Source organism: Lampris incognitus, unplaced genomic scaffold (assembly GCF_029633865.1).
Source record: "Lampris incognitus isolate fLamInc1 unplaced genomic scaffold, fLamInc1.hap2 scaffold_504, whole genome shotgun sequence".
Taxonomy (NCBI): domain Eukaryota; kingdom Metazoa; phylum Chordata; class Actinopteri; order Lampriformes; family Lampridae; genus Lampris; species Lampris incognitus.
In genome coordinates, this window is record NW_026611467.1 from 1 (window position 1) to 27,748 (window position 27,748).

The 27,748-nt window shown below is 43.6% G+C and overlaps 1 protein-coding gene across 1 annotated transcript; it reads right to left on the reverse strand.

The window, feature by feature from the left end:
- Window positions 1–61: 61 nt before the first annotated feature.
- On the reverse strand, window positions 62–16,472 carry rnf19b (ring finger protein 19B; the record flags this gene model as incomplete). Its single annotated transcript, XM_056302109.1, has 8 exons — window positions 62–3,410; window positions 4,324–4,458; window positions 5,296–5,485; window positions 5,941–6,081; window positions 6,946–7,060; window positions 10,429–10,591; window positions 12,878–13,022; window positions 16,273–16,472. Coding segments are annotated over 8 exons (1,540 nt in total), but the record flags the coding sequence as incomplete, so codon positions are not given.
- Window positions 16,473–27,748: the final 11,276 nt, after the last annotated feature.

A 27,748-nucleotide genomic window follows, 5' to 3' on the forward strand; every position in this document is an offset into this window, starting at 1 on the left:
TACTGATGGCTTTCTTTTGACGTGCTTTCACACAGACTGATTGACGACAACAACTCAGTACTTTGGTGCAACAGAAGATGTATTTATTTTTATTTTCTTCCCCAAAGGTCCACAAGATTTCTTTCACAGTCCTGCATGTTAAACCCAGAGCAGGGCTTCAACGGGCCGTGTGTATTTCCGAGCACTTGATGGCTTTTTTTTTAAGTGCCAGGAAATATACATTAAACAACACTTAAATATTGCTATCTATATATTCTAAACCTCAAACAAGTACAGTATCGGCTGTGTCCTTCATAGGACACTTTCATTTCCCCATATTCAGCCTCTTTCAGGGAAGTTCAGTTTAATTAAAACCATGTAACATTTGCATCTTTTTCTCACAGACAGGCAGAAACAAGCAATAACTGACCATATTATCCACAGACCAAAGTAAGCGCTGCCCATTCATGATTGGCTAAATCCATAAAGCTAGTCTGAGATGAGAAGGTTTCCATCTGGAGTCCTCACAGGTTAAGAGGAAAACCTGGGAAAACCCAATTAAACCGAAGCACAAAGGTGACAAAAAGCTAGCAAACTATTTAGGCTATTGATTATGATTCAGAAGAGCTCATCGGCATTAATATTGGAACGGTTTTGTTTCAAAATCGGATATCCACCATTTGAAAATGAACCAATTGATAATGTGAAAACAATCATAAATTCAAAAGAGATTTTGGTACTTTTTGAAAAGACAGGTGGTAAATGAGGTCCTTCTCTCACAAAATACTAACACCTAAAAAGAATGGCTGTAATCTAATATTTCCACCAAATGGATATATACATCTTTTGAAACCAAACCCTCCGTTATGTTTACATCCAGCGTAAGAGGCTTTCTGGTAAGTGATTTATTTTGGTTGTACCACAGACATTTGTATGCAATGGAAGTAAACCCACTGATAGCAGAGGACAGGAAAGCAAAGGAAAAGACATTTGAGATAAAGTGCACAAGTGCTTGTTGAAAAAAAAAATCACTCAGCTAGTGGCACATACATTCATCACATTCAGAGCTGGTTCATTATCAGACATCTCTCACACTTTTCTTTCTTTTTTTGCCACCGCTGATGGTTTGTGAAAGGCAATGACTCCATAACTACCGGTTATTCTATCTATTTCTTTCCCTCTCTCTTCTTTCTATCTCTTCCTTAACCACTCCATCGCTCTCACTCTCTCTTGCATGCGTGCACATACACACAAACATAAACAACATTCGAGTGGTTCAGACAGCTAGTGAGCCGGTTGAAAGCAAAGCCAGTCATGTGTGTGTGTGTGTGTGTGTGTGTGTGTGTGTGTGTGTGTGTGTGTGTGTGTGTGTGTGTGTTGTGTTAGTCAGTGAGTGTCTTCATCGCCGCTGTGGTTAAGGCAGGCAGTTGGGCATTCATATACAACCGCTTTGTTGGTTTTAGTACGCAGATGTCCAGTCCGCTGTGACACACCAGAGCCCTGCAATAAATAAAACAAGAGTTCTGACAAGGACGGGCTAAAATACTACGCTGACCACACGGATCTGTCTTAGTGGCCCTGCAAAAACAGCTGCACCTGGACTAGTTCGACAGTCTTAGACCTGCAGAGAAATATCTCATCATCCTCTTTCAAGGATCATTCACTCAAGAACCACGGCGGTTTCTAACTTATAGCGTTTTTAGATGCACATAAAATAAGGAAGCTTTTTGTGGACAACGGCTTTAAATGGTTTTGTCTAATAAATGCATGATTAAGCTTCAGACTAGAGAGAATATTTTACAATCATTGCGGTCTAACTTGTTTCAAGATTTCTGGTCTTTCAGGCAAACAAGTGATTTCATGTTGTTGAAAGAAATCTTATATAGTTGAAATATCTTAATTTCCTGACTTGAAAACGCTAAGTTTTGTCTCCTAGATGGCATACGCAGTGAGTCAGGCAATATTAGCTTAGTGGACATTCTGCAAAGGAACAAGATGTTACTGTAATAGATGTCACAGAATGAAACAGGATAAAACAGGACAGAGTTGAATAAGGAATTGGGTTTGTTCATGTCCGTTCAAATTTAGTGTACATATGTCCCTTTTCTCTGAAAGAATAGAATAGTTTTCTTTCAGGGATTTTAATGCAATATATTGCCACTAGGAGATCACTGTCAGAACTATCATATCTGCTCTTTGTCTCTGTCTCTCTGTCTCTGTTGACTTTCCAAGCCTCTTTATCTGTTCAGGGCAAGTGGAACTCGAGTGCAAGATCCTCAGCTAAACCACTATACATCTCTGTGCAAACTACTCCGATGCCAGTGTAACAGGAACCTGCTGTGCTTTAACTTTAACACTCCCCACTCAAGACAGAGCTCATGCAGACTCATGCACACAGCAAATAATATCATTTCAAGGATGCTGGGGCTCATAAATAGGAAGGAAAGGAGGAAAAAAATAAAGCCCAAAGAGTTCATTACAAAGTCCTCATTCATTCTCACATTGTTATAAACATCCCTCTATCTCAGTGCTAGTTCCTTTTCCCACAATCCTTCACCCACAACTGTGCTTGGTGACGTTTCACCTTGTTTCGTTGTTCCATTTTTTTTTTATTTTTTGCAGTATCCCTTGTGGCAAATTTGTACCCTCTTGTTTTGCTGTTTATGCTTAAGTAGCCAAGGCATTTTGCACCAAGAAGTAAACATAAATCGTCATCTTATAAATCTCAGAGGTAGAACCCTGACGGTTGACAGGTGGAATGGATAACACAGACAGACAAAAGTAAAACGAAGGCTGTCTGCACATAAAACATTTCTTACTTTTTCTCTCTCTCTTTTTTTTTGGAGTGGAAAAACAAAGAAGCAGCAAACGAGATGTGACAACAGATGAAAAAGGCGATGAGATCAGGGAAAGCTAGCATGTTTAATCGCCACCAGTTTGTTAGTTTGCTAACAAAGCGATCCTGAGAGCCGCCATTCTCTCAGACATAGAGGATGACGTTGCTGTCTGCAGGACAGTGAAGGCCTTCGGTGGAGGGGTTTAGGGCTCGGCAGGAGGGCAGGGCCTGGGGCTGGTGGGCGGCACCAGGGTGACAGGTCTTGGGGTGAGGCGAATCACAGTCGTCCGATGTCAGCTCGGCGATGTCGTCCGACTGCGTATCCGACATCTCCAGGTCGCTGCGGATGCTCTCTGGCTGCGCCAAGGTGACATCGCGAAGCCCCTCCCTGATCGACGTCCCTGGTGACAGTCCCAGCACCGAGCCGGACAGAGCCCCGCCCCGCCTGGAACTGCAGTCCTGAGGCTCCTCCCCTCCTGAGCCAGTTGCCATGGCGGCAGAGCCTGGGGGCGGGGTTAGGTCCTCTTCGCTGGTCAGGCAGAGATGGCTGGGTTTGGTCTCGATGTCCACCTGGATCTCCAGGTTGGTGCACTCCCTGTGGATGGGAGCAGAAGAGCGTCATGGACCACTGATACAAAGCTCTATTGAAATAAGATTCCGTCAAACTGACTTTGGATAAAATTCATTGTCAGATGAAAACATTATAACATAAAAAGATCCATTTATAAGCATTTAGGATTGCCTTAAGTTCAGATGGTTAACCCTGTATTTTTATATCTTCAGTTTGACTCCTTGACTTTGAATAGGTTTTGAATGGGTAGCATGGCTGCTGTAGCGCTGAATTTTGCTCTTCCTTATGAAAGAGTGTGTACAACTTTTACTTTTATGTTTTGCATTAAGATTTTAGTTCAAGTAAAAACATCAGAATTACAGGTGTGAGGATTTCCTGACACGGAAAATTAACGGATGCTTTTAGATTACTTCTGTTTTTGTAGTTATTCTTTTACCAGACAAAAGACTGGGGGGGGGGGGGGCTGTAGAATTAACATGTCACTGATCTGGACGGGGATTACTGCAGTTTATTTTTACATCAAAGCCGCAAACTGCCAAGTCATCTGATTAGATCTAATTCTGTTATCTCACATTACATCACACCATGTCAAATTTTCAGTTGATGGAGTGGCGGATGGATGGGACACCCAACATCATCAACATTCTGGAAGGACAGGGAAAGAAGAGGCAAGAAGAGAGGAGAGGAGAGGAGAGGAGAGGAGAGGAGAGGAGAGGAGAGGAGAGGAGAGGAGAGGAGAGGAGAGGAGAGGAGAGGAGAGAAGAGAAGAGAAGAGAAGAGAAGAGAAGAGAAGAGAAGAGAAGAGAAGAGAAGAGAAGAGAAGAGGCGAGAAGAGAAGAGAAGAGAAGAGAAGAGAAGAGAAGAGAGAAACTAGAGAAAGGTAAAAGTGAGGACCAGTAACACCACAGAAGAAGAACATAAGCCTCCTGTGTCTCACCTGTCAGGTAGTGTGTAGGAGGAGATGATGGATCCAGCCATCCCTCGGGTGCTGGCACAGTCGCTCCCTGCGCCCAGGCTCCTGGTCTCCCTCTGGGTCGACTCCTTCGCCAGCTCTCCTCCCTGCACCTCCAGCCTGAGAGAAGGACAGAACAAACATGGTTACTATCAGTGTGATCGTGCACTGCCGTAAAGCTACACATACTTTGCATTGAAATGAATGGAGACTGACAAAACTTCATGACTGAATTATTAAGAGCGTTTACCAAAAGGACAATAACAGTCTAGATAAACAGTCTATTTTATCTTACGGCTTTTGTGTGACATCTATTTAAAATGCACTTTCGAAAAGATTAGTAATGGAACAAACTAATTTTGTTAAAAAAATACATAGGATGCAGCTGTTGAGCACCTCCTTCTCCCAAGTCTAACCAAATTAAAACAAACAAACGGCAGACATGCCCCAAATTTACTTAAATACCCGCTCCATTGACGGTTAATTGAGTCAGACAGGTTTAATTGTGGAATTTTAATGTTCAGGGTGTTATTTTTCCATAGCAGTAGTATCATTAGATTTGCTATGACTGTTTTAGCACCACCTATCTGAACACAGCCAATTCTCAGTAAGTTCGAGTTCACAAGACTCTTTATCGATAGCTAGCTAGCGTGCTACCTTGTATGATGTTGCTAGGCAACTATTCAAAAACAGACCAACTAAGACCGTTCAACCAATCAGAGTATCAGATGACATAATCTATCATCAGAAGCTGATTGGTTTACTGAAACGGTTTAATTGTGTTGACGACCAGGAAGAGAGTCTCTCAAGGGGCTTTGGTCAGATTTTCACGCCACAGCAGTTCTAATATTTTGGTCAACTTTACATCAACAAACCTTGTGGTAAAAAACTCACTGAGATGGGAAAACATGATTTTCATTGGACTGGAGATCATTCTTAGAGACGACTCTCTCCTACCTGCTGTATTTGGTTGTGCGGGCTCCCAGGGCACCCCCAGCAAGGGTGTTAAAATGGGGGGTGTCCCCCAGGGCGCCAGGGGCCACGGAGAGCCCCTCGCTAGGGGAGGTGGTGCTGAGACCGCTGGCTGCTCCATCAAGGCTGCTCTCACCCAGACTGGGGGATTTGAGGGCACGCCATGCATCTGCCACTAGACAGACCATTGGAAAGACAATATTAATCAGCAGTCTATATAGCACAGGTCCATATAATATACCTGTATTTAACCTAAGACTTGTTTTAAAGCAATGTTGAAGAACTACGGAGGAACAATGTGATGAATAAATTAACTAGATCTTTTAATTGCAATCAAGTTGATTACTATTTCGAACATGTGAACTTGATTTGATTTATCTGAAGACTTCAAAATTAGAAATAATACAATTAATGTTATAACAGAATAATACAAAAAAGTAAGCCTTCTTTATACTAGAGTCTTTATGCTGTGCGGTTAGAAAAGCAACTTTCTGCACAATGCAGACAAAATTGTTTAATATTTTGTGGATTTAACTGAAAATCATAAGGCAGAATAAGCTCATGGCAGACCTCCACTTCTTCCTCTTCCTAACAGGAAATGTCATCATCTGCAACGTTGGGTCTCCTCACCTGTGATTGGTCCGTCGTCCTCATCAAAGTCTATCCGTACACCACGCCCCTTCCCTCTGCTCACGCCGCAGCCCCCACCTCGGCACAGAGAAATGGGCACCACCCCGTACACATAGGCCAACATGATGGGCACGCCAATACCTGGGAGAGAAAAGAGGTAAAGAAATGTACTGTTTTGGCAAATTCACTCTTTCCTGTCATCTTAATTCAAATCTGAATTTGTGCAGGAAAACAGAGAGCAAAAGAAATGAAGGACGAGATTGAGGGGTAAGAGAGTGAGTGAGAGAGGAGAAAGAAAACGAGGAAAAAAGGAGTTTGAGAGAGAGAGAGGGAGAGAGCGAGCGAGAGGAATCGTTTTGACAAAAAAACATGAAGTTTGGAGTTCATCTTCAAAATATTACATAGCCTATCCATCTTGGAAAGGAAGTTGAACTTCACTATTTCACAGCTCTAAAGCAAGAAGGTTGAAATTGTGATAGCTATATAATTTTTTCAATAAAGGAGCCAAGTTAACTGCTATCCATAAAAGAACAGCCATAATTTCATATTAGTTATATCATGCTGGTCATTAATAGTTACAAAACTAATAAGAGTCAAAATTATTTCTGTCAAATGGAGTGTCTCTCATTCTAATTATCATTAATGTTATTATTGTTGTCATTATTATCATCCACCCATCCATCCACTATCCAAACTGCTTGTCCTGCTGTCAGGGTCGTGGGGATGCTGGAGCCTATCCCAGCAGTCATTGGGCAGCAGGCGGGAAGCCATCCTGGACAGGCCGCCAGGCCATCTATTATTAATATGTTATTGTCTAAGTTATATGGGTATTCATAATGTTTTTGACCATATTGCATGGACTCACAGAGAACAGAACATGTCCTATTAATAATATAAACTGCGTGGCAGTCAAGAGGAAAACAATAAAAGACGGAAAAGGATGTTTATCTGAAACAAAACCTAAATGAAGTATGTGAGGCCCCTTGGTTTTGTTATGTTCCTTACCCACGCTGACAGCAGCGATAACCGGGGCAGTTATGATTGACAGGGCCACGCCCCCCGTGATGGCTAAGTTCCTTCTATGACGCGACGTCTTCTTCAGTTCATAGTGGGCGTGGATCTGAGGGACAACAGAAAGACGGGTGTTAAATATTTTGGATGATAAAGTTTGGAAATTTGGACGAGAAATTACAAAAATTGGAAATATTTTGTCACAACACGGCGATTCAATTGACATGTGTATGTCAAATTAGATACCATCACAGTCTGGTGAAAGGTGACTGCAATCTGCAGTCTAACTGTAGTCATTACTAGAGACAGTCATTCCTGATTATACATTTAACACAAAAAGAAAGCAAAACACTGTTTATAGTGTTCTATTTTGAATTAACTCAGCAGCAATAGCATCCCTGTGCAGCAACACATCTTTTCACATTCTTCATATTGCTTATGAGGCCACATATAAAGTAGGAAGTAACTTTGATAGTAGCTTTAAATTTGAAGTTTGTTTGTCACGTTATCCCCGTCAGAGACAGTAAAATCCCTTTTTCTCTCTTTCTCACTGCTAAACACCTCCATTAGAAATGCTCTGTAGGTGGTCTAAGCATCGGCTTTGTGTCGATGCAGTTGCCCACTGGGGACCGGGGTTCGCGCCTCAGTCTCGTCAGATCCGACTATGGCCGGACTCGATGAAGCAGCAATAATTGGCAACGCTGTCTTCGAGAGGGGGGAGGAGTCGGCTTGTGTTCGGCACATGAATGTGTCTCTGTGTGCGTCGGAAAAAGCAGTGCTTCGGCCTGGATTCGCCTTGTCACGAAAGTGGCGAGGCGTCTCCTTCGAGACTGCCGGCCGGAGAGATGCAGTTGGCGAACGCATGCAGTACGAGGGTGGGTGTTTGAACTAAAATAGGGTTGGATTGGCCACTAAATTGGGAGAAAAAGGGAAAAATCAGAGAAAAATTATTTAAAAAAAAGGAATGCTCTGTAGTATCCCCTAGATGGAGTTTACTGCAGCCAATAACACTCAAGAGAGGCTCGGCCAGAGCGATACCAGGCTTAGGGAGAGTCGAACACAAACCTGAACATGAAGTGTGGGAAAAACTGTTGTATTCAACGTTCAATTATTTATACCAGCTGTCCACTCTGAGTGGCAGGTTGCTCTCAAAGGCTGACACAAGAAACATGCAGTTTCAAAAAGCTACCACTAGATGGCACAGCGTTAAAGCGCCACATTACAATGGCTGTATTAATCGCTGCTATGGGCAAATTTGTGCGTACACACCCATGGAATTTTTTAGCCGTGAAGTTTGTCTCAGAGACCAGTGTAGAACCTGGGTAACTCCTGAATTTAGTCACCAGTTGGCTAACACTGATGTCTTTGCAGGCCTAGGTGACTGCTCGTTGCAAGAGGTAGACAATACACGTTAGGAGGAAGGAATTACAAAAAGAACCCATCATTCTTTGCTGCTGTCTGTCGGAGAATCTTCAGGGCTAAAAAATTCCATGGGTGTGTACGCACAAATCTGTCCATAGTAACAATTATACACGAGGCTGGTCTGGGGCCTCCTGTCATCTGTAGGTAGCTGTAGAGATCCTTGCGTTAAGGTATGTTTCACATAGACATGTGAGATGCCACAGCTAGCCACAGTAATGATGTTATCAAGGAAATGTTGTTGGCAGATATCATGCTGGTCTCAAAGCTGACGTAGGAGACTTGATGAAGATCTCGTTATGTCGCTTATCTTCACAAACATTTTCGTTTTCATTTCATATCACTGTCTCTGGGCTGTTGACGTCAGAGTCTGTCTCCAGTAACGGATTCTCTTAAACCAGCGTCTTCCAGTTTGGCTGCTGGAGTTTCAGGTATTGGTGCTCAGAGGAATTGAAACTGGTTTCCTCATATTTTTTTTTTCTTGTAGGAAATTCACAACAGTCGTAAACCTTCTTATCTCAGGGCCGAGACAGCACATTAAAAGCGTATTTAGGAAATGACCTCAGTGTTGTTCTGCAACAGTGTGAAGTACTGAAAAACGAGAGACTCATTCCGAAAGAACAGAAAACAGAAGGGCTTGTAGAGGTCCTGTTCTCCACCGGCTCTGTTTTCCCCCTCACCACCGACTATATGTTTACATCCAGTCAATAATCCGATTAAAGTCAATAATCGGATTAAGGTGATACTTCAATTAAGGCGCTTACATGTATTTATATAGTGCAATCTCATCAATAATCTGAGTTTACGGGCGTCTGGGTAGCGTCGTGGTCTATTCCATCGCCTACAAACAAGGGGATCACCGGTTTGAATCCCTGTGTTACCTCCGGCTTGGTTGGGAGTCCCTACAGACACAATTGGCCGTGTCTGCGGGTGGGAACCTGGATGTGGATATATGTCCTGGTCGCTGCACTAGCGCTTCCTCTGGTCGGTTGGGGTGCCTGTTCAGGGGGAGGGGGAACTGGGGGGAATAGCGTGATCCTCCCATGTGCTACATCCCCCCTGGTGAAACTCCTCACTATCAAGTGAAAAGAAGCGACTGGCGACTCCACATGTATTGGAGGAGGCATGTGGTGGTCTGCAGCCCTCCCAAGATCGGCAGAGGGGGTGGAGCAGCGACCGGGACGGCTTGGAAGAGTGGGGTAATTGGCCAGATACAATTGGGGAGAAAAAGGGGGAAAAATCCCCGAAAATAAAATAAAATAAAATAATCAGAGTTTACAAGAGTTTTTGGATCGTCTCATTATGAGTTATTATGAGTCATGCTGCATTCGGGACTTTTCGGAAAACGTCTCAGTTTTTTGTTTATTCGCCCGTCCAAACACTTCAGCATATTGAGCTCCTTCATTTTATTGAGTGTGAACGTCTGATGTTTCAGCCTCGCTCCAGAAATATGATTTGTAGTGGGTAAATATCAAACCCTCCTCGCCACCCGGTTTGGTTTAATTCAATCAAACCAGGTGGCGAGGAGAATACTGGTGGAGATGCCACAGAATTTATTGCACTTTTTGAGGACTTGAATATGCTCTCTCCTCCCTCCTTTCATTTTTTCCTTCTCTTTCTGCTTTGGAGATTTTTTTCCAATACCATGGAAATCTTCTATTTGCACACAGTGTCACAATGTTTTCTACTTGTATTCATAAATACAAGTAGAAAACATTTCTGCTTGAAGTTTAATAAAGGGAAAAAGAAGGTTGTTTTTTGTTTTTTTACTGCTGCCTCATATTGTCCTTTGTCCATCATTTCCAGGTCAGATGCCGGTTGCATGAATCTGAACTTTTTGAAGCATTTGCACAACCAATTCTCAGGAAGAACTGATTAAGGTGTACGCAAACCACAGTAAAATCAGACGACTAACGAAAAATCTAGATCCGTTAACCGTCGCTTTAGACCTTAATTTGATGACGACTAATTATATTAAGGTCTTTACATTGTAGCTGCAAATGCCTCAATCTGGTTACAATGTAATACTCTACTTGCATGGGCAAGGTCGCAGCTCACCTTGCGCCCCACGTAGACGGGGATGCCGATGACCATGGCAGGCACAGCGATGCCAGCGATGAGGGTGATGCCGACGGGGGCGCCGATCAGAGTGCCCAGCTGCCACAGGATCTTCTTCTTCCTGCTCCACGGCTTCTTCCCCCAGAAGGTACAGCCGGATGGACTGAGAGAAGAGAAGGGAGGGATAGAAGTTAGAGGGAGGAGGAGGAGCCGGAGGAGCAGAGAGAAAGGAACCTAGGATTAACCACCTCACTCTGTTCATGGATTATGGACTTTCTCACTCACAGACCACAAAATGTCAGGATAGGTAACCATACATCTTCAACCCTCACCCTGAACACAGGTGTGCCGCAGGGCTGTGTGCTCAGTCCAGCCCTCTTCACCCTTTTCACCCATGATTGTACCCCCATTCACTCCTCCAACACTATAGTGAAGTTTGCTGATGACATCATTATAGTGGGGCTCATAACCAACAACGAGGAGACACACTACAGACAGGGGGTCCAACATCTGGCTGGGTGGTGTTCAGACAATAACCTGGCCCTGAACACCAGTAAAACAAAGGAGATCATTGTGGACTTTAGGAGATCCAGGAAGACCACCCCACCCCCACTGCACATAAACGGTGAAGAGGTGCATATTGTGGATAACATCAAATTCCTGGGAATCCACATAACTAAAGAACACATGTGGTCACTCAAAACCTCCCACCTGGTGAAGAAAGCACAACAGAGGCTTTTCGTCCTCAGGAAACTTAAACAAGCCAGTCTCCCCTCTCTGCTGCTGGTCAGCTTTTACGGTAGCACTATAGAAAGCATCCTCTGTCAAAGTGTCACAGTGTGGTATGCCAGCTGCACAGCAGAGAATAGGAATGACTTGGCCCGGGTGGTAAAGACAGCACAGAGGATTGTGGGCGCTCTGCTCCCGGGCCTGGATGCTGTGTACGCTGGCCACCTACAGAGGAAAGCCAGCAACATCAGCAAAGACGCAACACACCCAGGTCATTGTCTGTTTGTTCCCTTGCGATCGGGGAAAAGATACCGCACCATCAAAACCCGGACTAATAGGCTGAGGACAAGCTTCTTCCCCAGAGCTGTAGCCTCCATCGCCTCCCCACCCACACACACCTGCCTATAGCTGCTGAGGACTAACTGGTACTAAAGCCGCTGCAATCTGAACAACTAAGGGCAATAACCTCATGCACTACTTTGAACTTTAAAAGCCATTGCTGTCTTTGATTGTCTCATGATCATTTTTTGCTACCTCACTTATTTTTTTACTACCTCACTTGTTTATACTAAACATTGTTTTTCCTTGTTTTTATCTTGTTTTTTTAATCCTTTACCTTGTCTAGTGCTGCTGGTCTGAGAGTCACCAAATGTAATTTCGTTGTGCGCACAGTGACAATAAAGTATCTTATCTTATCTTAAAGGAAGGCCGGACGGAGGTGGAAGAAAGGAGGGTGGAGGGAGAAAGTAGAAGAGGCATACGTAGGTAGATGAGTAACAAGGTAAACAGAAAGATAAATGCTTACAGTTATAGATGGAGAGAATAATTACAGAGGGAAAAAAATCGAGGGATGAGACGGTGTCCATAAAGGAGAGAAAGTGATAATAACAGCGTATGGAGGAGAAGCGTCGAAGTTTGAAATTATACATTGGAGGTTTAGGTGAGGGTCGGAATATGAACAGGTGGAGCCAACACAAGAGAACAGGTGAAGGTGGACAGCTGTGAAATACCTCCTGCCACTGGAAGGAGTAATCACACTGCACACACACACATCACATGGAGGGAAACACAAACACACACACACACACACACACACACACACACACACACACACACACACACACACACACACACACACACACACACACACACACACACACACACACACAGTCTCTTCCCCACTGTCACTAATACAATATACAAGAAGTACATTAAAGATGCACCAATATTAGTTTGTCCATCAGTAATACCAGTTGCAAGTACGGATCAGCCAGTCCATTACTTTTGCACAACAGTGCAAGCTGAGACCAGTAGTTTGGGGTCATGGGCAAATTGAGAGCGAATCATTTTTTTCCCCATCATGTAAGAAATATAGGGCTTCCATGTGCCAAAAATGCACTAAATCAAGCCATTTTGTATTCATTGATGACATGCTTCTCATGGCTTTTAGTAACAAATTCTAGTCTTGGGTTCAGTCTTCAATGCCGATTCTCCATTTTAGCCTGGTATCAGTCCGATATCCAGTATCAAGCATCAGTACATCCCTAACGTGCATGTTCTCTATAGGAGAGTTTGTGTGTGCCTGTGTATAATTACTGACCATACATGCACGTGTGTTAACTGTGTTCTTGCAAGTGTATGTGTTTGTGTGTGTGTGTGTGTGTGTGTGTGTGTGTGTGTGTGTGTGTGTGTGTGTGTGTGTGTGTGTGTGTGTTTTTACCTGAGGTAATGCAGGTCAGAGATCTCCTTCATGCACAGCCAGCAGAACTCGCAGCCGCACACGGCACAGGTCATGTGATTGCAGCTCCCGTCGTTCATCTTGATGATGTAAGCGCCGCATCGTGGGCAGGGTTTGATGTCATCGGCTGGGGACAGACAGAGACGCAAGTTGTCAGCTGTTAGTGACATTCATCACGTGCCATGAGGTGAGAGGTTAAGACTTACTGTACCCGGCCAATTGCCCTATTTTCCGAGCCATCCCAGTCGCTGCTCCACCCCCTCTGCTGATCCGGGGAGGGCTGCAGACTACCACATGCCTCCTCTGATACATGTGGAGTCGCCAGCTGCTTCTTTTCACCTGACAGTGAGGAGTTTCGCCAGGGGAATGTAGCGCGTGGGAGGATCACGCTATTCCCCCCCAGTTCCCCCACCCCCCTGAACAGATGCCCGGACTGACCAGAGGAGGCGCTAGTGCAGTGACCAGGACACATACCCACATCCAGCTCCCCACCAGCAGACACGGCCAATTGTGTCTGTAGGGACGCCCGACCAAGCCGGAGGTAACACAGGGATTTGAACCGTGTTCCCTGTGTAGGTAGGCAATGGAATAGACCACCACGCCACCCGGACGCGCCCCCCCCCCATGAAGTCTGTACCTTTTAAACATTTTGGAAACATTACAGACAACCGATTATTATATGTTACATTATGTATTTATGAGCATCCTTTCTGACAGAAATCATCGTAAGCGTCGGAGACAAATCTCCCATGGCAACAGTCCTCCTGCCACATCGCCTCATATTAAACGCCTTGTTGGTATCATCAAGGGAAGAGTATTAAAAATCGTCAAAATGGGAACGCTAGAAAAAAAATTAAATTAGAAACTCTTCCAACTCTTTAGCTGAGCGCAGGATGTTTCCTTGGCTTGGAACCCATCCTCATTAGAGTCGTGGATCAGGACATAAGAGCAGTCCGTCCACTAACCCGTCCACTAATCTGATGCGTTTTAAGGAAAAGCCGGAGAGATCCAGGGAATTCATCCAACGTGAACGCGTTCTGGGAACAGATTCAGCGCTTCTCACTCACGTTCAGCTCGGAATGATTCAGCTGGATTCAGCTGAGGCAGATGGAAGTGTGTGTGTGTGTGTGTGTGTGTGTGTGTGTGTGTGTGTGTGTGTGTGTGTGTGTGTGTGTGTGTGTGTGTGTGTGTGTGTGTGTGCGTGGAAGGGGGTTGTTTTGTTGTTTTTCTTTTTTTGTTCATGACAAAGGTTGACCCCCTACACTCCATCTGAAACCCTTCTTTCTTTTACCTATCTGCCTCCTGCTTAGCCTCCCTTTCCTTCCTCCTCTTTCTTTCATCATGTTCCTTATCTCTCACTCACTCTCCTTCCATCCTCTCTCTCTCTCTCTCTCACACACACACACACATGAAATTCATCTCCCTTTCCATTCCTCTTCCAAGTTCTTTCAGTCTTAATTTTTCTTGCTTTTCATCTCTCCCTTCCTCCCTCTCTCTCTCTCACACACACTCGCTCTCCCTTCCCCCTCCCTCCCTCTCGCTGTCTCTCTCACTCTCTCTCTCGCTGTCTCTCTCTCCATTCCTCCCTCCCTCTCTCACTCTGTCTATCTCACTTGCTCTGTCTCACTCTCTCTCTCTCTCTTTCTCTCTAGTCCTCTGCTCCATCCTCTCTCTTTGTATCAGTCGGAATAAATATCAGGTATGGAGCGGCAGGCAGTTAGACAGAGATTCAGACAGACAATCAGACAGACAGAAGAGCGGGACTACAGATGGATGGCAGGGTACAGACAGACAGGTGGAAAGACAAAGACAGTAAGGCAGAAAAGCAGACAGACGGATACAGAGAGACTGGCAGACAGATAGGGAGTGGCCCAGTTTCCGTGAGTCAATAACAGCCTATTGTTTTTGGTCCCTCTGGAAATTTGGCGGAGGGAGATCGACTATGAGTGGTGCATAATGGAGAGAGAGAGAGAGAGAGAGCAAGAGAGCGAGAGAGAGAGAAAAGGTTGAATGCAGACAGCCAGAGTATTTTATACAATAAACCTTTAATCATAATAGGAGGATGTGCACATGTGCAGACACACACACACACACACACTGGTGTATGCGGGTGAAATGTTGATCTGTATCTCCCTACATCTGTCACTTCCTAGCTATTATGGAATATAATAAAGGGTGGTGTAATGAAGTAACTGTTCTGACACCTTGTGAGATAAGACCTCTTTCATATGCAGACTTGCCTGCTGTATTGATTGAAACCCATTACTCCTCTGAATTCCCCCCCCCCCGTCTACTTACACTACGTGCCTTGTATAATTTAGTGTTAAGTCCACATTGTGAGTATGTGAGCGACCCACGTCATCAAACCTGGTGTATTTTTGAACCTACTTGGCCAATGAAACAAATCCATCTCATAAAAGCTAACCATTGTGCAAAGAAAACTGCTACCCCGGCACCATAGGGAGCGGCGTGGATTTCAAGTGTAGACAAGTTCAGTCTCGTGCATGCATCACTAAGCCAGTAGTGGATTCCCCCTCTTGGTGCTGTTGACAAATTGTCACAGGCTGTCAAGAGGAAGCGGTGGGGGGGGTGATGAAAATAGCACCTCAAGCCCGGGTTTAACCTCACACCGCTCTGTTGTATGAGTGCTGGTGTGCTGGTGAGATGGCGCTGTGGTCATGCATGACTCATCCCTTTGATAGACAGACACGCAGCGACAGACCCATGGTATGTTATGAAGAGCGAGGAAGAGTGCTGTGTGTGTGTGTGTCTGTCCGAGTGTGTGTGTGTGTGTGTCTGTCTGAGTGTGTGTGTGTCTGTCCGAGTGCGTGTGTCTGTCCGAATGTGTGTGTGTGTGTGTGTGTGTGTGTGTGTGTGTGGCTGTCTGTATATCTGCTTATGTGTGTCTATGTCTGTATGTGTGTATGTGTCTGTCTGTCTGTATATCTGCATATACGTGTCTATGTCTGTATGTTTGTATGTATGTGTGTGTGTGTCTGAGTTTTTATATGTGTGTATATATGTGTGTGTGTATGGTCTGTCTGTCCGTATGTATATGTGTGCGTCTGTCTGTAAATGTGTGTGTGTGTGTGTGTCTCCTACTCTGAACTATTTAAACAAGGTTATAACAATGGTTGTGTGCTGAACAACTGTTGTGTTTAAACAAGGTTAATAATTGTTGTGTGCTGTGCGTGTGTGTCCTACTCTGAACTATATAACCAAGATTACAACAATTGTTGTGTGCATACCTGTGTGTGTGTGTTTCCATATGTGTATGTGTATGTATTTTTACCGTTTGACCATGCTATTCAACAGGTTATTCTGAGTTGTGTGTGTGTGTGTGTGTGTGTGTGTGTGTTTGTGTGTGTCCGCCTCACCTGGGCCTTGCTCCTGTGTGTAGCTCGGGGACTGGTTGCTGTGTGTGTGCAGGGACTGGGCTCTCTGCTGCCTGGCTGAGTCACATGTCTGGTTTGGGTGCCAGGCCTGCTTACAGTGGTAACAGAACTCGGCCCCGCAGCCATCCCTGCGACACACCAGCCTGGGACAGCTGGCACAGCCTGACGCTATCACCGCAAACCTGACACAGAGAGAGAGAGACACGGGGGACAAAAAGATATGAGTGACGCACATAGTATCTAATATGTATCAACCAGACTACTGGGACAGAAAGAAGAAGATAGAGAAAGTGAGGAGAAGAGAGGTGGAGAGAGAGAGAGAGAGAGAGAGAAAAACAAATATATAAAGATGCACATACTGTATTGTTACATATTAAGAGATAGACAGATAGAGAGCGATAAGGAGGCAGGGAGAAGTTGGAAACACAAAGACTCACAGCGCTTAATGCTCGTTAATGTTATCACTGTGAGTGAAGAGGAAGTCAATAAACACGGAAATCACAAGGCTGAAAATCGATGGAGAAATCATGGCTGACGAGACGGATGTTGCCGGTAGTCAAGCGAGGTGCCTCGTGTTGGAGGAGCGACGACAGAGGGAGAGAGAGGACTGAAATGTCATGGCCTTTAACCTCCCTGATCACACAAAGACAATGCCGCCAATCGATCGTTTGCGGTGATCAGGCGTTCAAATATTCCACAACACAAAAAAAAAAAAAAGAGAAAACTATCGGGGACGGAGAGACGATGTCGTCCTTGTCTTTCATTTTGTTGTTGGTCATCCAACATGGCGACCAGACACTCATGACTGTGGGCAACCATCCATCCAGGCCCTGTGACGGACTGGCGGCCTGTCCAGGGTGTCTCCCCGCCTGCCGCCCAATGACTGCTGGGATAGGCCCCAGCATCCCCGCGACCCTGTGCAGGATAAGCGGTTTGGATAATGGATGGATGGATGGATAATATATATATATATATATATATATATATATATAATTATAGAATTATATAATATATTATAATAATCTATATATAATCTGTGGTACGAAATTCTGTCAACAGCACTGTTTTGTTCTAACAGCTTCAAACAATCTTATCACCTTTTTCTTGTACCCACCACTGCCTGGCTGTCGTTTCAGGGGCTCATAAGTATTCATGTCGCTAAGTAACATCATAACTTTCTCATGATAGTCTGTCTGGTGTAATACGAGAGCGCACCTGCCTTTGTCTGCTGGAAGGATGACGACGTTATTGTCCTTACTGAGAGTCGTGAGAGCTTTCCTCTTGTCGCTACTGACGTCGGCAACCGAGCTCCACCTACTGAGTGACAGCACCCTCTGCCACATGGCATGAAATGACATGACTCAAAAGATATGGCAGGTGACCCTGGCTTGTGTTCGGGGGACGACAGAAGAAAAGACTGGCATCCGTACACAGGTATGCATCCGTCCTGCAACGGTGCTGCGGCAGTTTCCAAAAGGCGAGCCCAGCAAAGGTGCAACCAGCCTTTAATATTATAGGAGCCTCTAAAATGGCCTATACTAACATATAAAAGAGATTTTTCTGGAATAAAGAAACAAACGCCTATTCGTCCTGTGTGTGTTTTTTTGGACGTACACACTGAGTTCTGAAACAGCGAACATGTGCCAAAAGGTTGTGAAACTTGATTAATGCAGTAAACGAGTGCGTGATCGATCAAAGGGGGGAAAAAGCAGCACATTCGTAGTCGGGTGTCTTTTCTGTGATAGTGCCACTTTGCTTTGAGCATTCCTCAGCAGAATACCAAAAGAAACCCCATCAAAACGGCAGTTACATCTCCTTTTCTCTCAGGGGCAATCTGTAAGAAAACCCTTTATTTAGTTACCGTCTCTCTTTTAAAACAGCTACTTATCACCCCTTTACTTTGCCTTTGTTCATATTCCTACTATTCATCAGCAAGCTCTCTCTGTCTCTCTCTCTGTCTTTCTTTCTCTCTCTCTCTGTCTCTCATTCTCTCCCTCTCTCTGTCTCTCTCTGTCTGTCTGTCTCTCTCATGCCCAGGGCCTTCCTCAGTTTATGGCTTGTCTACCTCACGTCTCTACAGCAACACAGACAGCGAGGCTGTCAACAATAAAACAAGAGAAAGAGAGATTGTGTGAGTGTGTGCGCGTGCATGTGCGAGTGTGTGTGTGTGTTATTTTGGCTGAGCTTGTGGGACTTGTTGCGGCACAGAGCACACACAGACAGAGACGGGTTGCTACAACAGCTTTTTCCTGGGAGAGCATTCAACATCAGCCTCGTCTCACAACTGGTCGATCCTCTGTGGCGCAGGATTTGGACTGACAGAAAGAAAGAGAAAAACGGGGAGAGAGAGAGAGAGAGAGAGAGAGAGAGAGAGAGAGAGAGAGAGAGAGACAAGAGAGAGACAAGAAGAGGTAGAGAGATTGAAACAAAACAGCAGCCATGCAGAGAAAGATAAAGAAAAGGGGAGTGAAGACAGACAGAGACACAAAGAGATGGAGAGAACCAGTAAGAGGAAGAAGGGCAGACTGACTGGAAATCACTCTGTATGAGAGCATCAGCTGAATGCCTAAAATGTGAAAAGAAGATTTGAGGAGGCGTAGAGACAGAGACAAAGAGAAGCAGGGAGAAATACAGGGAGAAGAGGAGGAGGAAGAGGAAGGGGGAGTTCATGATTGTTGACATGCTACGCATGGAGAGCAAAAACACACAGACCGAGTCACCTGAGAATCCTGCTGTGCCCCTGAACGCCTGTCTCAACTCAGAGACAGAGCTCAAAACACAAACAATAGGTGCTATTAAACACCGATAAGACTGGTGTAGTTATTAGTATCACACACACACACACACTCTCTCTCTCTCTCTCTCTCTCTGTCTCTCTCTCTCTCTCTGTCTCTCTCTCTCTCTCTGTCTCTCTCTCTCTCTCTCTGTCTCTCTCTCTCTCACTCACACACGCACGCACGCATGCACACACACACACACACACACACAGTCCAGTGAGTATGTAATGATGTCTTTAATTAAGTCCCAACTCCTGTTACCCCTGGCAACGGTCCCTCTATTCTGCATCGTTAGTCACCATAGCAACTGAGAGCCAAAGAAGCCAGTGGTGGTGGGGTGAGGTGGGGGGTTGAGGGGACACAGAGAGACAGGGGGTCGAAAGGATGAAACAAAAGTAAAAACTCATCTCTTGCGCCAACTTCACCGAGACAAGTTCCTGCACAGTCACTCTGCCTGTCTGTTTCTGATCAGGACCGCTCTTAACCGGTCACGTCATGCAAAGGTCCTGGTTTTTAATTCAAACTTGGGTTGGTCCAACTGGCAAAGAAAAATACATCTTGCCTTCTTTTCTGCCAGTTACAGCAAATTGCTGTCTGGTAACAGCACATTTATGAGACAGGAGGGAGTCTTGTGTTGAATCCAGTAATTTAATTCAATGCATGATTTTAAAGAAGGAATTATCTGCAGCACTACTGAAAACTAGTTGATTGACGAACACACAAGGAAGGACTAATAGCTTCTACTATGTAGTACCAATGAAACGTACAGTAATGGAAACACTTCATTGACTAAAAGGGTCTAAGTCTTAGGGTGTCTTTGATTTTGATGCAAGATTTTTTTTAAATTATAAACTGATATTATATAAGCCTTTAACTCATCTGATAAATCTATCAATAACAAACTCCTGTTTTCCTTCTTCCTGGAAGACTGCAGTAGTGACCCCTGTCTTTAAATCAGGTGAAAGAACTATCCCATCAAATTATAGATCAATTAGTATCCCTTCCAATAGCTTCTAAAATTGCCCAGTAGGTAGTTTGTGATCAGCTAGTCTCTCATTTGAATAAAGGTGAATTTACTCTACACCCAATGACATTTGGTTTCCAAGAGCATCAGTCAACAGAAATGGCAAATAGTTTTTTTGTTGAACAAATCAAAAGTCATCTTGATAAACGTGATGTTGTTGGAGCCAAGTTTTTAGATTTTAGGAAAGCATTTGACACGGCTAATTATACGTTTTACTTTCAATACGCTCTAAATTTAATCCATCTGTCAATGCCCTGACCTGAACTGAATCCTACTTAAATAAGAGGAACAATGCACAAGAGGGGGTGATAAGTATTTGCTAGTTGTACACAGTGGCGCCCCCAGAAATCTTTCATTGGGGTGGCCAAATGGGGCCACTGAAAATCTTGGGGTGGCACTCCAAAACCAAAAGCCATGACTGAATTTCGGGAATTCTATGATGCTGTTGTAGTATACTGTATAGGCTAGTTGAAAACTGTCAATATGAGAGTTAAGAAAAATATACATTATTGATTCAAATGAACAGCACCTAATGTAAGATATCAGATAGAAGCATATTATGCATAATCAGAAGCATATTCTGCATATGCGACTCGTGGCTGGGGGGGCCAGCGGGGGGGCCAGGGATAGTATCAGGGTGGCCGTGGCCACCCCTGGCCACCCCTTGGGGGCGCCACTGGTTGTACAGTAGTCAAGGGTCTATTTTAGGACCAATTTTTAGTGTGTGTGTGTGTGTGTGTGTGTATATATATATATGTATATATATGTTAATGATCTCCCTCAAGTATGTCCAGGTGTTAGCATCCAAATGTATGCTGATGATACTGTGATTTTTACCCAAGCAAGATCAATCAATTAATCAATCAAGCTGCATTTTATATAGTAGCGCTTTTCTAGATGCAACAGCCACTCAAAGCGCTTTACAATTAATTCACAAACACACACACACACATACACACACACACACACACACACACACACACACACACACACACACACCGATGGCATGTTAACTATGCAAGGTATGCAAGGTAACAACTGCCCAAGTATTAAAGGTGCAATTCAGATCTAAAGAACATGCTGCAGCCAAACTGACAGCTGTGATTAGAAAGGTGTTGGTATGGCTAGCTAAATCATGCTTGACCCATAATGTAAGCTAAACAGTTTGCACTTGTTTCACAGCAAGCATCAATAATTCAGTTAATCCTAACATTTTCATCAATCACATCTGTGACACGAAACTGTCTTTCAAAAAACAAGTTAGTAGGGTCATCAGCAACGTTAAGTCTAATCTGAATAATTTTAACAGCATCAGGCATGAGTTGTCCCCATCTGCTGCAAATCTTTTTGTACATACTATGAATTTTCCCCGTCTGTCTTATTGCATAACAACCTGGTCACAGGCAGGTTAAACCTGTGGACTTAATCTATAAACAAATCCTTAAAGTACTAGATAAAAAGCCAAGGGATCATTATCACTGTAACATCCTGAAAAAATATAATTTCCTCAATTTTGACAACTTCTTATTTTACTCTGAAGCATGCCTGATGGTTAGAAATATTCATAAACTCGCACCCCCTTCTTTTAGAGGTTGCCTGGCCTATCCTGGCAGTGGCAGTAGAACTGGAGCGTCTACTAGGGGGGGCTGGGCAGCCTTCGGTCAATCTGCTTTCTCGTTTAAAGGGGCAATTCAACCCAAAAGCAAAAATACATGTTTTTCCTCTTACTTGTGGTGCCGTTGCCGAGTTTTGGAGATATCGGCCGTAGAAATGTCTGCCTTCTCTCCAATACAATGGAACTGGATGGCACTCGGCTTGTGTTGCACAAAGCGGCAAAAAAAAAAAAAAACACTTGAAAAACTCAACAGCATTGTGTCTTTCCAGAAACCATGACCTGGTTACTCGAGATAATCCACAGACCTTGTTGTGAGCAGTTTCATGTAGGGACTATTTTCTTAGACCGAACTACACCCACATGAAACTGCTCACAACAAGGTGTACGCCAGGTCATGATTTCTGGAAAGAGACATTGCTGTTGAGTTTTTCAGTTTTCTTGTTTTGTTTTTGTTTTTGTGTGCTTTGAGCAACACAAGCTGAGTGCCATCCAGTTCCAATGTATTCAAGAGAAGGCAGACATCTCTACAACCAATATCTCCACAACTCGGCAACTCACACCAAAACGACCTAGATGGATAAATACCACTATGGGTAAGAGGAAAACATGTAGTTGGGATTTTGGGGTGAACTGTCCCTGGGGAAGTGGAATTTCCTACCCACAAACACTGGAAATTCTGGAGGCTTTGCAGTGTTTAAAACCAGCCTCGAGCTTTGGCTAATGTCAGCACAAATGTGTCACCACCAATGATTGCCTTGTATTTATTGTATTTATCATGCTGATTTTATTTATTTCACACTGATGGACCTTTATTTTATGTATTGTGCTGTTTTATGTAGTGTATTTGCTGTTCTGTGGTTGTTTTTGTCTACTTTCCCAGAGACAACAGCTGTCAGTTAGCTGCTAGCTAACTCTGGTACAATTACTTTTTAATTGTGCGCTGTCCTCGCAAAATTAAACAATAAAATAAATTGTAAAAAATAAATGAAGGGAAGACATAAAATGCTATTGGCAACTGTGTGACAGCTAAATATTGTGTTGCTTTGTGCCATGTTGCGCTGTGATGTCTTCTTTTCAATTCTTTTCTATTCCCGTTTATTAAATTCTATTCTATCCTATTCTCAATTAAAACCAGTCTGCTCCATACAAGCTAAAAACCAGGATTTACAGAATACAAACACACAAGATGAGGTGTGGAAAATGAGGTCATTTCTATATAACTTTCGAAAGTGGGTCAAGGCATACACACAAACACCCACCCACCCACCCACCCACCCACCCACCCACCCACACACACACACACACACACACACACACACACACACACACACACACACACACACACACACACACACACACAAATACACAAAAACACACACGCAAACACACATACTCACACAGTTGCCTCAAGACTAAGGCTTTCAGGTCTGTGTGTGTGTGTGTGTGTGTGTGTGTGTGTGTGTGTGTGTGTGTCATTCTTATGTATATACACGGACCAGTCTCTCCACCTAAAACTAATTCAACAGGTGGTTGTTTTGAATAATAATTTGGATTTAGACCACTCAATGGATTTCAATAAAGGGGTCAGTTACGGTGAGTCACTCTGCCGATTTGGGACAGTGAGAGGTCCTTTTAAATAAGTAGGTCATCAGATGGCCTGTTGCTGTTGCTATGATGACGCTGACATTACCAAACACATTGCTGTGCGCGCACACACACAAGCACACACGTATTTCTATCTTTTTGAGGACCCCTCATTGACTATATTCATTCCCTAGCCCTTAAGCCTAACCTTAACCATTACAACTACATGCCTAACCTTAACCCTTACCCTAACCTTTACCTAATCCTAATTCTAACCTCAACCCCAAACCCAAGTATTAACCCTAAAATAGACCCTTAAAGAAGCGAGGACCGGCCAAAATGTCCTCACCTTTCAATTATGTCCTCACTCTGATTGTTAAAAATTCATATTGGTCCTCACAAAGATAGAAGTACAAACACACACACACACACACACACACACACACACACACACACACACACACACAGAGTCAGAAGAGTGGAGTGTAGGTAGAAGAAATCCAAACTCAGGGCCCATCTTCTCCGTCTGAAAGAACTGCTGTCCATGCTCAACCAAAACATCAAAGAGGCGAGAGTTGCCTACTTTGCAGGCCTAATTAATAATAATAATAATAATAATAACAACGCATTTTACTTACGGGCGCCTTTCAGAGCACTCAACGACACCTTACAGAACACAGTTTAAAAAAAAGCAGCACTGTATCAGACGTCATAAAATTAAACAAAGCGGGGGTATACAATAACAAGTTAATAGAACAGATAGGTGTAAAATTATCATCTGTGGAAGTCAAGTCAATTTTATTTGTATAGCCCAATATCATAGATTACAAAGTTGACTCAAGGGGCTTTACAAATGCATTGGAAAAAAACTATTCAGGCTTTATGTTGGTTAAAAATTCTTGAGTTCAAAACTCAAATATGTGAAACTCAATGTGGGTGTAGCCAGTAAAGTCTGGATCAGACTGAATATGCCAGTTTGAAAAGGTACGTTTTGAGATGGGATTTAAAGGTGCAGAGTGAGTCAACATTGTGAATGTCTTGTGGGAGAGAGTTCCAAAGGCAGGGGGCAGAACGACTGAAGGCTCCAGACCCCATGGTAGTCAAGCGGGCAGATGGTGTAGTGAGTTGGATGGCAGAAGAGGATCTAAGAGTACGGGAGGGTGTGTGGATATGAAGGAGTTTGGAAAGATACGAAGGTGCTAGTTTAAGGGCCTTAAAGGGGAGAAACAGAATCTTGAAGTCCATATGGTATTTAACAGGGAACCCGTGAAGTTGCTGAAGAACAGGAGTGATCAATGGAAGATAATATGCTGTCCAAGATGACACTCAGATTCTTAACCTGAGGGGAAGGAGGACCTATAGAATTGTCAATAGCCAGAAAAAAAAAACTATCAGGTATAGCCAAAGTAGGTTTGTAGCTATGATGAGAACTTCAGTTTTACCACTATTAAGTCTGAGGAAGTTGTATGAGAACCAGGATTTAATTTCTGGTAAGCAGTCAGAAAGGGAAGTGGGCAGAAGAGTGAAAGTAGGCTTGGTGGATAGATAGTACTGGGTGTCATCTGTGTAGCAGTGAAACTGAATTATTAGGGGCAATAAACACATTCTGAGGTTCTTGTTAAAAGCCACTGACCGGCTTGTAAACTCTGTCCATCCCGCTGTATCTGCGTCCTCCCCAGTAGACTGAACATTTTTTTTTGTTTTCCTTTGTTGCCAAAATCAATAATATTCGTTCTAATTTTTATATTGCTAATATTTCCTCTGATTCGTCAGTTTACTGTTCTACTTTCTTGTCTGATCTCTCCCCAATCTCTCAGCACAATCTCATTGACACTGTATCCCATATGCGCCTGTCCTCTTGTCCTTTAGATGTAATCCCTCCCCAATTTCTTTATAGAGGTCCTGCCTACCCTGGGTCCTAGCTTGCTCTCCATTATTAATTTTTCTCTCACCTCTGCCCGTGTTCCTAATGGTTTTAAGATGGCGAGCATCTAGCGTATTAAAAAAAAAACTGCCCTTGATCCAACCCTACCAAATAATTACAGACCTATTTCAGCAACTACCATTCATCTCCAAAATTCTTGAGAAAAAAAATCATTGCACAGCAGCTCCTTGAGATCATTGAAGGACACAATATTTTCATTAAATTCAAATCCGGCTTTTGCCACCAACATAGTACAGAAACAGCACTACACAGAGTGACAAATGACATTCTCCTGCGAGCTGACAGTGGCGAACATTCTATCCTGGTCCTGCTTGACTTGATTGCTGCTTTTGATACTATTTATCACTCCAGCTTGGTTGAACATTTAAATAAGTGGATTGGTATCTTGGGCCCTGCACTTAGTCGACTCTCGTCGTATCTGGCAAATAGGAAGTTTCAGGTTGTCATTGACAACTTTGTGTTCTCAACTGTGCCTATACTCTGTGGAGATCTGATCTACTGATAAATCCTAAAAATAAAACTGGTATCCTTCTTGACAGCCTGGCTAATATTAAGGAATGGATGTCGCTCAGTTTCCTTCACCTCAATTCAGACAAAACTGAGGTTCTCCTTACTGCTTTGTCTCAGAAGTGACAAAGTTTGTCTCAGAAGTGAAACCTTGTATTGGCCCTCTGGTCATCAATGTTAAACCCTGTACTCTGACCAAAATCTGAATTTTGACCCAAACATAAACAAGCTTGTGCAAACCTGCTTTTTCCCAACTCCAGAACATCGCAAAATCAAATCAATGCTATCAACCAGAGATCCTGAATTACTATTCCATACCCTAATTTTTTCACGCCTTGGCTACTGCAATGCTCTTTTCTCCTGTCTCAGCCAAGCAGCCCTGTCCCGTCTGCAACTTGTGCGAAACACTGCAGCCAGGCTGCTAACAAATACCAACCATAGATCCTACATCACACCAATCCTTGCATCCCTTCATTGGCTCTCCTTAAAGTATACAACAGAAGTCAAGATACTGCTTATCACATACAAGGCCCTACATGGTCCTGCCCCTTTATACATTTCCAAACTTTTGCATCCTTACTCCACTTCTAGGCCATTCAGATCTTCCAACCAGGGTCTCTTAACTATATCCTCATCCCTCTGCAAATCCAAGGGTAACTGTGCTTTTGCCGTAAGGACCCTGTCCCTTTGGAACAGCCCCCCCCCCAGTTAGATCAGCTGAGTCTGTAAACAGCTTTAAAAAAAACTTCTCAAAACCAATCTCCACTGACTTGCCTTCCCTGTAATGGCAATAATTTTTACTTTTCTGTATATAACTTTTTTTTTGTATCTCTATCTTGTACAGCACTTTATAACTTTGTTTTTAAAAGGTGCTATATCATCTCTTACACACACACAAACGCACAATTAGATAAACAAGAACACAGCCACAGATGCACACAGACAGACTCAAAATCACACAGGCAGAAACTGAGACACATTCTCACAAATGTAGACAAAGACAATCAAATAAAAACCTACAAAAGACACACAAACACTTAAAACCACATACAGCAAGACTTAAGGCCTTTCCCTGTGACAGTATCCCTGGTACTGCACCAAACCACAACTGAACATTTTCACTGAATACATGTGCTCTTGCTTCCCTCACACACACACACACACACAAAATGAGTCACTCATGCTTTTATAAAACGCCTCTCATTTGTTCCAGAAAGTTCCCCTAGACCTAATCACCTCCAACTGTCTGAGTCTTCCAAAACCACAGGACAGATTAACAAACATTCAAATATCTCGATCACTGTCGCCTCCCTCTGCCCCTGCTCTGATCTTCACTCTTACAGAGCAGCTCGCACTAGTTTCCACAACTCACAGAAGAGACGGGGGGGAGAATTTATGGAAGAGAGACAGAGCGATGAAGAGATTGTATGACAGAGCGAGTGTGTGTGTGTGTGTGTGTGTGTGTGTGTGTGTGTGTGTGTGTGTGTGTGTGTGTGTGAGAGAGAGAGAGAGAGAGAGAAAGAGAGAGAGATGGCAAGAGTGGCTATAGGTCTTGTTAAATTCAGAGGGAATGTGAGAATGATAATTAGACAGATAGGGAGTGAGTAGGAGAATGTAAAAGAGACAGAGATAGAGAGAGAAAGAGGCAAAGAGAGAATGACAGCCAGAGAGAGAGCGAGTGTGTGTAATGGAGACAGATTGTCATCAGCCATTAGCCTGATTACGATGATGAGGTAAAACTGTTTAAATGTCTTAAATGTTAAGAAAAGAAAATTTGCTGTGAGCTGGGATTCAACAACTAGAGCCAAATAGACGGTTCTTCATCAGGAAACAAGACGTCTACGTCTCAAATATTTTAATGGGGGCGCAAATGTTGCAACCGTGATTGAATTTCCCTGTTTATCTTGGCTACGGTGTTCACCTATGTCATTCAAAATCTTCCCTATCTGTCAAGGTTTTTTCCCCTGACGCACCAGCTGCCATTTTATTCAGCCGACACTACTATG